Source organism: Antechinus flavipes, chromosome 2 (assembly GCF_016432865.1).
Source record: "Antechinus flavipes isolate AdamAnt ecotype Samford, QLD, Australia chromosome 2, AdamAnt_v2, whole genome shotgun sequence".
In the NCBI taxonomy this organism is placed as follows: domain Eukaryota; kingdom Metazoa; phylum Chordata; class Mammalia; order Dasyuromorphia; family Dasyuridae; genus Antechinus; species Antechinus flavipes.
The window spans coordinates 509,797,220-509,811,667 of record NC_067399.1 but is presented as its reverse complement, the minus strand read 5'-3'; the positions used below and the strand labels follow the sequence as shown (position 1 = coordinate 509,811,667).

At 33.3% G+C, this 14,448-nt stretch overlaps 1 protein-coding gene across 2 annotated transcripts in view; it reads right to left on the bottom strand.

Moving 5' to 3' along the window:
• QSOX2 (quiescin sulfhydryl oxidase 2) overlaps positions 1-14,448 on the bottom strand; it is a 74,094-nt gene that overhangs the window by 17,039 nt on the left and 42,607 nt on the right. Inside the window, exons 2-8 of one of the 2 annotated variants that reach the window (XM_051980343.1) lie at positions 12,950-13,050; positions 11,418-11,466; positions 10,826-10,934; positions 10,436-10,526; positions 6,470-6,615; positions 3,904-4,047; positions 3,525-3,654 (exon numbers count right to left, since the gene is read on the bottom strand). In XM_051980343.1, coding sequence (XP_051836303.1) covers positions 3,525-3,654; positions 3,904-4,047; positions 6,470-6,615; positions 10,436-10,526; positions 10,826-10,934; positions 11,418-11,466; positions 12,950-13,050 — 770 coding nt within the window. The remainder of the gene's footprint in view (positions 1-3,524; positions 3,655-3,903; positions 4,048-6,469; positions 6,616-10,435; positions 10,527-10,825; positions 10,935-11,417; positions 11,467-12,949; positions 13,051-14,448) is intronic. The other variant, XM_051980344.1, reaches the window with a different exon arrangement.

Genomic DNA, 14,448 nt, shown 5'->3' with positions numbered 1-14,448 from the left:
AAACATGTTTAAAATTAAAGGGAAAAATGAGAAAAACACCAAGAGAGAAAAAAAGCACATCCAATGAGACAAGAACAGTCTTGATTTGCTAATAGCTATGCAACAAAATTGAATCATCTGGCCAGGATCCATCAGAAAAGACGAAGGCTATTTGAGGGATAATATGATGAAAAGATTAGTGCTACACTTTCTTAAAGGAAATGAGGGCAGCTAGAGATTTTTTTTTTTTTTACTACTGAGTAGTATTCTGAGGAAAAACCTGATTATGACCGATTTGCACATACTAGACATTTGAAATATGTTGCACAAAGCTCATTATTATTTGAAACAAAATTCATTTGTTTTGTTTTTAAAATTCATAATATAAAAATGAATTCTGGCTTCCCAAAATGCCTTAATAATAGTTTATTAGGCACATATGTTGTTGTTTTCTGGCATCATAAAATTAAAAGAGAGTTCAGATATCATCTAGTCCAATCTCCCATACCATGCAGGAATCCCCTTGAAAATATTTTTAACAATGATAGGAAACAACTATCTCACTAGGCAACCCAGTCCATTTTTGGAGAGTTCTATAAATGGTTATAAAATTCTTTATATTACAGAACAGTTAAAATCTATCTCTTGTAACTTTCACCCAACTGGTCCTAGGCTTTGTCCTCTGAAGTTACAATCAGTAAATTTATTGCTCAGATAATGGTTGAACTTCAAGGACTTTCAACTCTGGTATCCCATAGTTCTAACTCTCAGATGGTAGCCCTTTAAATGTGAGAAGATAGCTATATCATATCCTGCTATCATTTCTTCTCTAGTATTTCTATTTCTAACTTCTCCAACATTTCCTCATGGAACATAATCTTTATACTTTTATTTGTTTAGTCATTCATCTCTACCTTATCAATGGACTTCAAATGTGGTACCCAAAACTAAATGAAGCACTCCATATATTTTCTGAATAGTACAAGAAACAGTGGAACTATTCTTTACCTAAATACTTCTCTCTCACACAAATTGCTGTTAAGCTAGGTTTTCTTAATTTATGCTAAATTAGTTGATTTTCTAATCTTGAATGAAAGACTTAACAATTACTCTGTTAATTTTTATGTCTTAATTTTGGCCCAACCTTCAGAATAGTCAAGATCCTTTTGCATCTCAGTGCTGTCATTTTTTTTGCTCAAGAATAAACTATGTGTCTTCCCTTATGTGCTGTTGCTGTTTTTGTTTATAGAAACTTCCTTCAAATGATATTTTTATTAATCTTTCACATGATAAATAAATGTCTAAAGAATTTAGAACAAAGGACAATTTTAGAAACATCTCATTAGTGATTAAAGAAAAAAGGGGGAAAAAAAGGTATTATACTGTTTTGCATAGTTTAAAAACTAAGGTAAAATAGAATGGTAAATACATAGCAGAATGAGTTTATTAAAAAAGTTAACAGGGAAGGAATGTTTCAAACCCTTTTTGAGTTACACTATATTCTGAAGAGTCACTACCACTAAATCTAATAAAAACAATCTCAAAGTTAACAATTTTATTATTATCAGAAAACACTCTTCCTTTAAGGGAGATTTAGAAATCATGACCCATGATTTTATATATTGAAAATCAAAATCCTAAAAACTGTCTAAAGTTTTTATATAATTACTTATTATTACTTAAATAATTACTTATTTGATTGATGTCTTCTTCCCAATTTATAGTATTCCATCATAGCCAAAAGAATAATTCCTTACCTGGGAACTGAATCCCTAGATTTCAAATTCACAAATCTTAATAATTTATCTCATATCTACCTTCTTTATGGGTGAACTTTTTCATAAGACTTGTTTTAAGAACTGTACAGAAAAACCATTTAAGGTCTTTTGGGAGGACCTTTAGACTCTGCTAAACCATCTGAAACTGTCATATTGTAACTTTTGGTGATTAAAGATCACCAAGGAATAAATTCTTATTTATGATGGGAGAGGGTAGGGAAGGAAAGTTTATATAAAATATCAAATGGTAGTATACCAACTTTTGGACTAGTTTCCATATATTTTATGCCAGGGAACCTAATAGTGACTTTAAGAAAAGATCTGGGAATTTAAAAAAATTAGTTAATTCAGAAACTGGGTAAATAGGTTTTTATAAACAATAAGAAGCAGAAAATCACTACAGAAATGAGGAAGAATACAATTTCTCAGCTTGCTCCAGAAGCGGCTAGCAGCAGCTTCCCACTTCTAGCTTGGTCCTGGATCTATGAATTATTCAAAACTGAAAGTCATAATTGAGAACAATAAGGGATTTGGAGGTAAGAGGAAGTGAGTTGGAAAACCAGCCATAATACTGGCTGGTGGCATGACTTTGGGCAAGTTATTTGATTTCTATGATTGGTTCATTAAATGCTACAATTCATAATACATAATGCCTTGTATCTGTGATACTCAATAGAAGCATCTCTCTTCGCTAAATAGAACTCCTCTCAGGATTTCTTTAAAGAAACAGTCTTGAAACATTTGGGTTTTAAACCTGAAATGATCATCTAAAAGCTAATCAAATTACATGTAGGCTCATTGGCTTGTTAACACACAAAACACATACACATATCTTTTCAGATAGAAATTATTTCCAAAGAGATTTTAAAGAAGGGAAAGGGACCTGTATGTGCAAGAATGTTTGTGGCAGCCCCCTTTGTAGTGGCCAGAAACTAGAAACTGGAAACTGAGTGGATGCCCATCAATCGGAGGATGGCTGAATAAATTGTTGTATATGAATATTATGGAATATTATTGTTCTGTAAGAAATGACCAGCAGGATGATTTCAGAAAGGCCTGGAATGACTTACATGAATTGATGCTGAGTGAAATGAGCAGGACCAGGAGATCATTATATCCTTCAACAACAATACTATATGATGATCAATTCTGATGGACCTGGCCCTCTTCAACAATGAGATGAACCAAATCAGTTCCAATGGAGCAGTAATGAACTGAACTAGCTACACCCAGCAAAAGAATTCTGGGAGATGACTATGAACCACTACATAGAATTCCTAATCCCTCTATTTTTGTCTGCCTGCATTTTTGATTTTCTTCACAGGTTAATTGTACATTATTTCAAAGTCCGATTACAGCAAAATAATGGTATGGACATGTATACATATATTGTATTTAACTTATACTTTAACATATTTAACATGTATTGGTCAAAATGCCATGTGGGGGAGGGGTTGGGGAGAAGGAAGGGAAAAATTGGAACAAAAGGTTTTGCAATTGTCAATGCTGAAAAATTACCCATGCATATATCTTGTAAATAGAAAGCTATAATAATTTTTTAAAAATCAAAAAAAAAAAAAAAAAACCAGAAAAAAAAAAAAAAGAAATTATTTCCAAAAGAAAATGCAGGTTTGGACAGTTAAAGGAAACAAAATCATCCAAGGATCTTAGGAAATCCTCTCATCTTCAAATATGCCAACCTTTTCATTCAACACAGATTAAATTCCCCATACAAATGTAATCAAAGATTGCACATGTATACGGTACCTTTGCAATGACAGTAATGAAATTCCTGAAGGTCTTCAGCTCGGCTCCCTCTAGTGTCTTATGAGAAGCAAGCTCCACTCGAAGGAGATAATGCAACCCTGACTCAAGATCAGCCATATAAAGTTTTGACCTAAGGTACACATCATAAATTCTGTTTAAAAAACTGCATTATCTTTATGAGAAATTCTTTGCTCTCCCTCATCCCAATGGAGATATAGATGTGAAGCTACTTTTTGAAGAAATTGTGTATTATGTGTGATTCAGAAGTTTAACTACTAAACAAATTCTTTCCCAAAACATTATCAATTTATGGTGTCCTTCTTGTCAAAGTTCTTATCAAATTTAACTACCTAAATGTCCAACTATTCACCATACTTACTTATCAAATTCTCTCCAGACTGTAATCTCTGAATTGTCATCTTTGTTTGGTTTTACAGTAAATGGAAACTGTGAGAACATTTTTTTTCTCACACCAGGTAATGACTTTAAATAGGAAGAGAAGAAAGAACGGAGAGGCTTTAAACTGTAAAAAAAAAGAGAGATTAGGGTGAAAACTCATGGGTAAATGACTAATTTCAGAATAAGATTTCTAACAACCTTGACAAGTTAATTTATATTAAAATCCCAAGAAACACTTTTCATTTAATTTAGAAATTTTTCTGCTAAGATACTCCTAGAGAGGCAGCTTAATGCAGTGAACTGAGTTCTAGACTTGGGAGAGCTGGATTTGATCCCCAAGTTCAGATACTTACTAGCTATGCAAGCATGGGCAAGTCATTGAACCCCTCAAAGCCTCAGTTTTCTCATCTGCAAAATGGAGATAATAATACCTGTAGTAACTATCTCACAGAGTTGTCATAAGGACAAATTAAGATAATGTATAGAAAGTAATTTGCAAACTTTAAAGGTCTACATGAATGTCGGCTATTGTAAATTAACACAATCTGCTTTGTGACTTGACAAGAAACCCAGTAATGGCTGAAGAAAACAGCAACTCAGATTTTAAATTAATAACTTTATTTCAAATATATGAGAAGATAATAGTTTAACATGACACCTTCTCATTTTAAGATAACAAATTCTAGTTAAAAAGGGCTGTGGACTAATGGTTTGAATATAATGGGAAGTCAGATACTAACTGTGAAAAACACTCCTAAACTTTTTGTCTCTTAATTTCCTTATCTCCATGGAGCCAGATTTCCTAGGAGTGTTGCTCACTCTAATTATAAGACACTTAAAAATGTTCTGGGTTCCTCTTAAGATTTCATAGAAATAATCATAAGTTACCATTAAAAATGGCCTACACCTTCCTTCATCTCCAAAGAAAAAACAAAACAGCATGAAGGAAAAAAGATGTTATAATATTAATATTATATTTAAGGATAAAGCTACACAAACTGTATTGTTATTACTAGCCATTAGAGAATTTACCTACGAAGCAAACCTGTATTCTAGTAGGTCTAGTCAGTTACCTTAGGTCTGAAAGTTGGTCCCTTCTTTTTCAGTGACTGGTTACTAATTTCTGTGAGTTCACTATCTCATTCTAAGTTCAAACACGTTTGGTCAGATTCTAGAAGCCTAGCATATACCAACCAAATTTATGAGAGATTTGGTTTATGAACTTATCCAAATTTATGTAATGTATTTTCAGGTAATCACTACTGGAAAGCTGGCTACTAGATGCTATGTTTTTATGCCCATAGCAGCACATTTAACTATCTGTTAAGACAAGGGGAAAGGAGGAAGAGGAGAAAGAAAGAAGTAATCTGCATAGATGGAAGGAGTGCCCACATGGACTGAAGTACTAAATGAAGAGGAGAGGGAACTGGATCTGTGATTTCAATGTGGAGGGAGCTCCAGGTGAAATACTTCATCTACCACTGTAGGCTACTATTTTCTCAGAGAGTAACCCAGAGCCCCCCAAAATTAAGTTTTTTTTTTCAAAGGCATTCGAATAGTGTGTGGGTCAGAGGCAGGCCTAGAAGTTCTGGCCCTAAAACCAATTCTCTATCAACTACATCTTAAAAGGATAATGAATTTGCTTAAGAAATTGGGACATATTCACTATAAAAGGTATAGTTCCTTCCCAGGAGGTAAGGCTAGGAGGGAACCAAGTCAATTTACAGAAGCTTTCTTGGGAAAACAAGAACTGAAGGATGCAATATCAGATGATTATAAAGGACTTGACTTCATCCAGTCTGAGCAGAATCTGTTGACTTCTCCTTCCATTGTTCCATTATTCTTTATTATATTTGCTGAATTTCTTTCAACATCTATTTACATGATTTACATCTAAAAGATCTTATCTTGAGTATTTCTAGGTATACAGATTATTTACAGATTCAACCCACATGAAATTGGTTTCTATTAAGTTTGACCAAAGATGGTGTCTTCTTTTGGATTTCTGCCTATTTCTTTACTCTAAGAACAATTATAAATTCCTCTCCTTGATTTTTAAAGCCCTTGACAATCTGACCTTTCCAACCTTAATACACTACTCTTCTTCTCATATTTCTCGTGATAGTCCAGCTAAATTATCTTCTTGCTGTTCCTCACATGTAATACTCCATCTCCTGTCTCCATTTCTCTTCCTTAAATGGAATGCACTCTCACCTCCTTTCTGCTCTGGAGGATCTCATTTATTTTAAAACTCCATTCAATACTCATACTTTCCTGGTCTTCCCTGTTACTGGTGCCCTTCCCTCCAAAAAATTACCTTGTATTTATTTTGTATGTGCTTATTTATTTACCTGATGGTTTCCTAGGACAGGAAGTATGTCATTTTTGTTTTTGAATTTCCAGTGCTTAGGACAAAACAGACATATGGTAAATCCTGGTTGAATGACTGATTTCCCTAGTTCTAATATGTTGATATATTTATTAGTCTCTAAAATTAAAAAAAAAAGTTGGAACCTTAGCCAAATCTTGCATATACTCTTACTTACATGTTAATTAATCCATGAGACCCATTTGGATAAATCAGATAACATGAAGGGATTGAAGTAACACCAAGTTTCTTGAGAAATGCCTTATCAGAATTCAGTGCTCTTTTTACCACAATGTTTTTGTACTGAATCAAGTCTAATATCACCTAGATGAAGAGAAATAGAATGTAAAGGACACTGCCCATGGTAGTTTTTTCCAGAGGAAAAAACAGCTAAGTAAAACAAATTTAGAATCAACATAATAACTAAAATTTTGCATTAAGTCAATTTATGGTGAAAAACCAATTGTCATGTACTGATCTATAACATATATATAATAATATTTAGTGAAATTAAAATAAGCTCATCATTGCATCTACCACTTCTTTAAGATTTTTCAGCTTTGTTTTCATGTAGTCAATGTGATTAAGAAATCTACTTTTATGCAGAAAATGTAATGTATCATTCATAAGACTTAAAAACAAAAAAGACAAAGTTTAGCAGTTGAAGATTTTTATTTGTTAAGTTTGCTTTTAAAATCAACTCCAAAACAACATAGTTTGTCCTAAAAAAATACTTCAGCCAGTGAAAGATGAGTTTTCTACTAAGCTCATCTATGCTTTACAGAAGCCTGGGTTGTTGTTTTTTCTCCTAAATACAAATGCTATTTGTGTTCCTATGCATTTAATGTGTTACAATCTATATTGATGAAGGTAATGCCACACCAATTAAATCACAGATCCACCAAAGCAACATTTACTAGAAAGTAATGTGATTTGTGAAAAACTTCAAAACTATCTGTTCACCTCCTAATAATATCAAGTGTTTTGGTTTGTTTGTTTTTTTTGGCCACATATCCAGTCTTCTCCAGAAACCACACATAAAAGCTGGCAGGCATCTTATTTCAGCTGTCACTTGAGAAAATTCATAAGCATAAGCAAATCAGTATAATACCAAAATGGCAGACCAATTTGTGTTTCTACTATAATAGTGATGTTATTTATTTTCTCAATTTAGCTTAAAACTATGCAAACTTTTAAAAAAGCACCAAAAAACCTAGCAGTTTCCTTAGCTGAAACAACTATCTTTACATTTTTTAATTTTGACAAGACACAAAAAATCAAAATGAGCTATTTTATCTATTACTAAGCTAACTGAAGTTGATCAAGTATCTATTCAACAATCCATGATGAATCTATTATTTTTAATGTAAGATAAATACTATTAATAAATCTTTTGTGTTCCTAACACACATCTCCTAATAGTGTTGCTTCTCCTCTGCAAGCAGAATGAGAACCAAATACCATTAGGATGTAAACATTGATAAGGTTGCAAGGAAGCAGTCAATCAAAGACTAATCAATGCAATGACTCATTGTGACTTCAGAAGACTGATGATGAAATGTGCCACTCACCTTTCAACAGAGAAGCAAGAGATTAAAGATGTGATAAAGGTTTTCAGATATAGCCAGTGTACTAATATTTGTTGTAAATATACTTTTTTGTTGTTGAGGCAATTGGGGATAGGTGACTTGCCCAGGGTCACACAGCCAGGAAGTGTTAAGTGTCTGAGGCCAGATTTGAACTCAGGTCCTCCTGACTTCAGGGCTGGTGTTCTCTCCACTGCGCCACCTAGCTGTCCCCTAATACATACACACACACACACACACCTCCACACACATACACACATATATAGTGTGTGTGTGTGTGTGTGTGTGTGTGTGTGTGTGTGTGTGCGCGCATATTTTTTTTTCCTGAGGTAATTGGGATTAAGTGACTTGCCCAGGGTCATATGCTTTTTTTTTTTAAACACAGGATAGCTTCTGTTGGTGGGAGGAGTGTGGACAGTATAAGAGAAAGAAAGAACATAAATAAAATATTTTAAAATAGAAGCAAGCAAAAAAAAAGTTCAAGAGGGGACACAACAGGAAAGTGACATCACTAATGCAATATTCACTTTAAAAAACCTCTACATAATATAGAGACAGGAGAAATTAGTTAGTTTTAAGATGCCTATCAGCCAAATGGGAGAATCCCCATGCTTTTTATGAGAAGTCACTTTGCTTTTCTTCAAAGTCTTGGATCACCAGACAGAAGGATGTTAGCAAAATCCTTATGGGGAACAGGTTACAAGGCTGTCTCTCATGGCTGCCCTCTCCTCTCCCCTGGGAATATTAGCACACTCAGATTAAAGTACAAGAGTGGTGGTAGCCAGATTAGAGACAAACAGGCAAAGCTTTGAGATCTACTTGCAGATCTTAATTGATCTATTCAGGACATCTAATGTAAGGTATGTAGAACATGTTCTCAATTATCTATAGATACAGGGAAAGGTTTAACATGGTTACCTAAAATCCAAAGATAATATTAGCCAAGCACAGAATTCTTTTCTATTATAATTTGCAATTACAATTGATACATTATTTTACTTCTCAATAAATTTTCAAGTGAAGAAATGATTTTTTAAAAGATGTTAATAAATTTCTATGACAGAACATATAATAAATTAGACCACTAAAACTATAATTTTTACAAAATTCAGACATTCAATATTTTCCCTTCTAAGGCAGAAAAAATAAAAATTTTCTATATTTACTTTTAAAATAACAACAACAACAAAAAGTAGGAAAGCAAGTCGATCACTTCCCAGTAAGGTCTATTCTAAGAGTTAAGCTACAACATGTTATCTTTTACACTATGCTAAAGCCTCTATTATAATTCTGCTCTAATTACAAAATGACTTTAATAAAGATTCTGGCTACCAAATACATAATTCATAGGGAGTATGTCTACTTTCTTTAAGAATAGAGATCACAAACTTCAAAATTTCCCATCATCCTGTGTGACTCTTGTCCAGTTGTTCACATAGAACCATCACAGGAGCTTCACCTAACGTACTAACATCAAGAAGAGCACAGATCAACTGGAGCACAGAAATAAGGCATAGCCTGGATTAAAGAAGTCCAGGAATAGATAAAGTCACATTTTAAAGTGCACAATTTTAGCTCCTCCCCAGCCAAGTTTCTCTTTAAAGAGTTGAGGAGTTAAGCTGATTTGCCCAATCTTTTAGCACCTCTGACCATGATGTGGGCAACTTGGTTACTCAGTGGAAAATCCACAAATTGCAATATCTGCCCCTACAAAGTTTTTATTGACTTTGCTAAGAAGAGGATTCTCACAGAACATTAGTCACTTATCCTTACAATTGTGTTAAAGTTTAATTAGAACTATGATAAAATGATAAGCTTTTTACAGCTTCAAAATGAGCCCAAAGCAGGATACTACACAAATAGCTCATTTTTGATATATAAAATAATTGGATATAAGTAAATCTTCTGAAATAGCCTTAATGACAATAAACCTAAAACAAGGAAAAACATTTAAAAAGAAATTCAAATGGTCAGAAAGTCCCAAATTACATTAAACACGAAGATCCTGTTTTACATTAAAAACTTTCTGGCTAATCTAAGCCTCAGTTCAATTCAATTTAACAAAAACTAAATGCCTACTAACTGCAAGGTACTAAACTAAAAGATAGAGATACAAAGAAAAAGTCCCTGTCTCTAAGAAGTTTACATTTGATGGGGGAAGATACAAGTGAGTACAAAACAATTTGAGGAGAGGTATAAGACACACATACATATATTTATATACAGATGCTGTCTCTACTTTTTGGCAGGGACTATTTCATTTTTTTGTATTCCTAAAGCCTACCTAGCACAGTGACTAGCAAACTTAATAAATGATTACTGATGTATTGATTAAGATGAAGATGAAAAGTCAAGTTTGGAAAATAGTTTGTAATGCAATTTAGCAATAATGCAAGGTATATGAAATGAAATAACAAGACCTAATACTGAAAAGATGCCCAAATGAATTATGAAACAGCTAACCACTTCTGAATATGAATTCTGACTGTATGCAAATGAAAACAAACTACATGGTATGATTTTTTAAAATGAGATGAAAGGAAAAAATTATACAGTACCTCTCGTCCAACATATGAGTTATTGCTTTCAAACAAAATAGCAATGTAATGACCACCACTGTTTTCCAAGAGAGGATAAATGTCACTGGACCTTTCAGGAGGAAAAAATAAATTAATTTAATTTACAAAAGATCTTGGTCATCTTATTACCATCTTCTGCAAGCCACATAATCAAAGAATCTTTGAGTTAAAAGGGAACTTAGCAGTCCTTTAATATTATTCCTAGCAGCCAAACTAACCCAAATTTAAGTTGGAACAGAAGCCTAATACCTAGGTTTAGCAAGCAAATCAATACCTGAAAAGAACTAACTTGAGTTTTAAACATAGATTTCTTATGTAATCTTATTTTCTGGAGCCCAAAATGCTACTTTTCACAACCAATATTCTTACGTAACAGGGTCCAAAGATGGACAAGCAGGAGGTCTGTTTCCTTGGGTATGATTCTGGAGGAAATCAATCATAGTTTGCCTTACTGTCTGTGGCTCTCTATCAATTCCTGCTGAAAAAAATAAAAAAATTAAATCACTACTACTTTTCTACATGGCAAACACCAAACACAAAGAGAAATACAAACTTTTATAAAACTCCTAACTTTTTCTTGAGTATAAATAACAAAGAGGTCACAATATTGATGTATGTAAAATCTACCAACAGCGGTTATATAATGTGAGTTCTCTGGCCCAGAGATGTCAAATAGGTGGGCTACAGCATTCCTGAATAGGACCGGAACCAGATTAAAATGTAATTGGGAAATAGTTAACAAAATAAATAAAAACAGAATAGAACATAGATGTTAATAATTGCTTTTCTGTGTTGATATACAATGTACAGGGATCCTTATTTATGGCTCACTCTCCCCACTTTCACCATTCCCCTTCTCTGTTTAACTTTAAGATCACTGTTCTAGCCTAAAGACCATTTAAATGTAATCAGATTACAAGATAACCCTAGTCTATTTCAAATATAATGAGCATATTCATACCTTTGTAATTTTCTCCAATTGTGAACTCCTTTGTAAAAGCTTTAAAATACTGAGGGAAAAAATTAAACAAATAAGAAAAATTCTTGCTAACAGATATTACAATAGATATATACAATCCTATGTGTGCTTTTACAACTAGACCTCTTTAAACAATTTTTTCCCCCAAAAAATGGCTCAATGAATTTCAGAATTTTTCTACTGGCATTATTGTATTCAAAATTATATAACTTAAAATATGACATAGTTTAAAATAATATTCCTATTCACATAATCAGATTTTTAAACTAAATATTCAAAAACTATTTTTTCTGACCAGTCTGAGAAATAAGCCCATTTAATATAACAGTTTAAAAAAGGCAGATCGGATAAGAATAATTCACATTTACCTAGTACTTTAAGGTTTAACAAAGTACTCTCCTAAACAACCCTCTCAAATGAGTAGATGTACTTTTATCCCTATTTGCAGATGAATACACTGAGGCTTAATATGATTAAATGAATTATGAACTTTGTAGGCTTAGTTATAAGAAATGGGAGTTAAAGCCAGGTCTTTTTGACAAAGTCTAGTTCCAACAATCTTTCCACATAGTAAGCTGTCCATACATCCGAGCAGATTATATATACATATAAATTCTATTTAACTACAAAAATATTTTTATATTATTGCCAGGGCTAGGTAGCATTCCAACTAAGCATATACTTATAGTGTGTTAGAACTGGAAGAGTCTTAAAAGATAATTTAGTCTAAATTCCCTCAAAGAGGCTGTGACTTGTTAAGATGTTACAGCAAGTTAATGAATTTATTTTAATGTTGAAAGTGTCCTAATCAATGATTTTTCTCATAAAATTTGTTAATGAGCATTTTACATTTTGGAAACTTGGCAAGTAGGGATTTTCGACCTAAAAAACAAAACTAGACTGCTGGTTGATTCTGTTCCTTTTGTTTAGGCTGAAACTCAATTGCCAGGGAACCATAAAGCTAGAAATTTAAATTGTGCCCTCTAGTGGGAGGAAAAAGCACAACCTTGCCTAAACCTATCAAGAGATATCAGAGTACAGTGTTGACTTAACTGAACATTAGTATTTTTTATATGCTTAGCAAAATTGGTTGGTATTCATGGGGCTATATTGTTTCCTTGCCTCCATTTAAAAAAAAAAACAAGGCATTAAAAATAAACGTCTTACTATGCACACTCATCTACTAGATATTCTACTAACATTTATTTCTGTATTCCAGACAGTTTTTCTTAAATGTTTTAAAAATAAGGAAATAGTCTAGCAAAAACAGCACATTCCATTCTGATGGGAGCTGAGAATGTAGTGAAGCATTTGCAAAACACACATAGTCTTTGGAAAAGTTCAAGAACCTGGCCCAAATGGTAAGAATAAACTATGGAGATATAAATGCAGCAACTTGGATGAAATTCCTTACAAAAAAATGTCTTGACAGAAGGTGAAAAAGTAGAAATTATATGGAAAGATGTATTAGTTCAAGCTAAAAGTACAAATAATAGAGCAGATTAGCAACTCACCCTAAAAGTTGGGTAAAAATGAATACCATAGTCCTTGCAGGTATCATAGTTCTCTTCTGCAGCACAATCCAAGACTGCAACTCTAATGGCAGAAGCCCAGTCTGAAAATGGAGGGCAGGAATTATAAGAAAGCTCAGGGATAGCATGAATCTGAGGGAATGTTCCTAACAGTGGCTGTCCCTCAAAACTTGTCCTGGGCCTCCTCTTCTCTATACTCTCATTCTTAAGTGATCTTGTTGATTCTATGATCATTTCTACACAGATTACACCCATATCTCTACAGGAGCCCTGGTCTCTCTTGAACCACAGATCTGCATCCAGTCCTCAGTGCCTCCTGGACAGCTCACCTTATATAGATATTTTAAAATCTCCAAAAGAGAACTCACTAACTTTCTTCCAAATCTATCCTTTGCAACTAGCCTATTTCTGCTGAGGAATTATCCTTCCAGTTATCTAGTTCTCAACTTTGTTATTATCCTTCACTTTTTGCTCTCTCCTTTCTACCCAATTCCAAAAACTTAAGGAATCTTAATACTTCCAACTCCTCTTTGCTCACTCTTTCAACTTCTAGGATCACTACCCTCCTTCAGGCCCTATTATCTCTCTCCAAGACTATTACAATAGCCTCCTAAATAATCTCCTTGTCTCTACCATCTCTCCTCTGTAATATATTCCCCACAGTTGCCAATGTGACACTTTTGAAGCACGTCTGATAATGTCACTCTTTTACTCAAGAAGTTGCACAGATCTCTATCACTTACTAGCATATAAAACAAAATTTCCTGTCATCTAAAACTCTTTACAGCCTGACTCCAATCGATCTTTTAAAATGATAGCATTATACCCCTTAGGTTATTTTGCCCAACTTCATGCCAATAAATTTGATAACCTAAGCGAAATGGATGACTACCTCCAAAAATATAGGCTCCCCAGATTATCAAGGAGGAAGTAAATTGCTTAAACAGTCCCATTTCAGAAAAAGAAATAGAACAAGCTATTAATCAACTCCCTAAAAAAAAATCCCCGGGACCAGATGGATTCACATGTGAATTCTACCAAACATTCAAAGAACAATTAGCCCCAATGCTTTATAAACTCTTTGAAAAAATAGGGATTGAAGGAGTCCTACCAAATTCCTTTTATGACACAGACATGGTACTGATACCTAAACCAGGTAGGTTGAAAACAGAGAAAAAAAATTATAGACCAATCTTCCTAATGAATATTGATGCTAAAATCTTAAATAAGATATTAGCAAAAAGACTACGGAAAATCATCCCCAGGATAACACACCACGATCAAGTCGGATTTATACCAGGAATGCAGGGCTGGTTCAATATTAGGAAAACTATCAGTGTAATTGGCCATATTAATAATCAAATTAACAAAAACTACATGATCATTTCAATAGATGCAGAAAAAGCATTTGATAAAATGCAACATCCATTCCTATTAAAAACTCTTGAGAGTATAGGAATAAATGGACTTTTCCTTAAAAT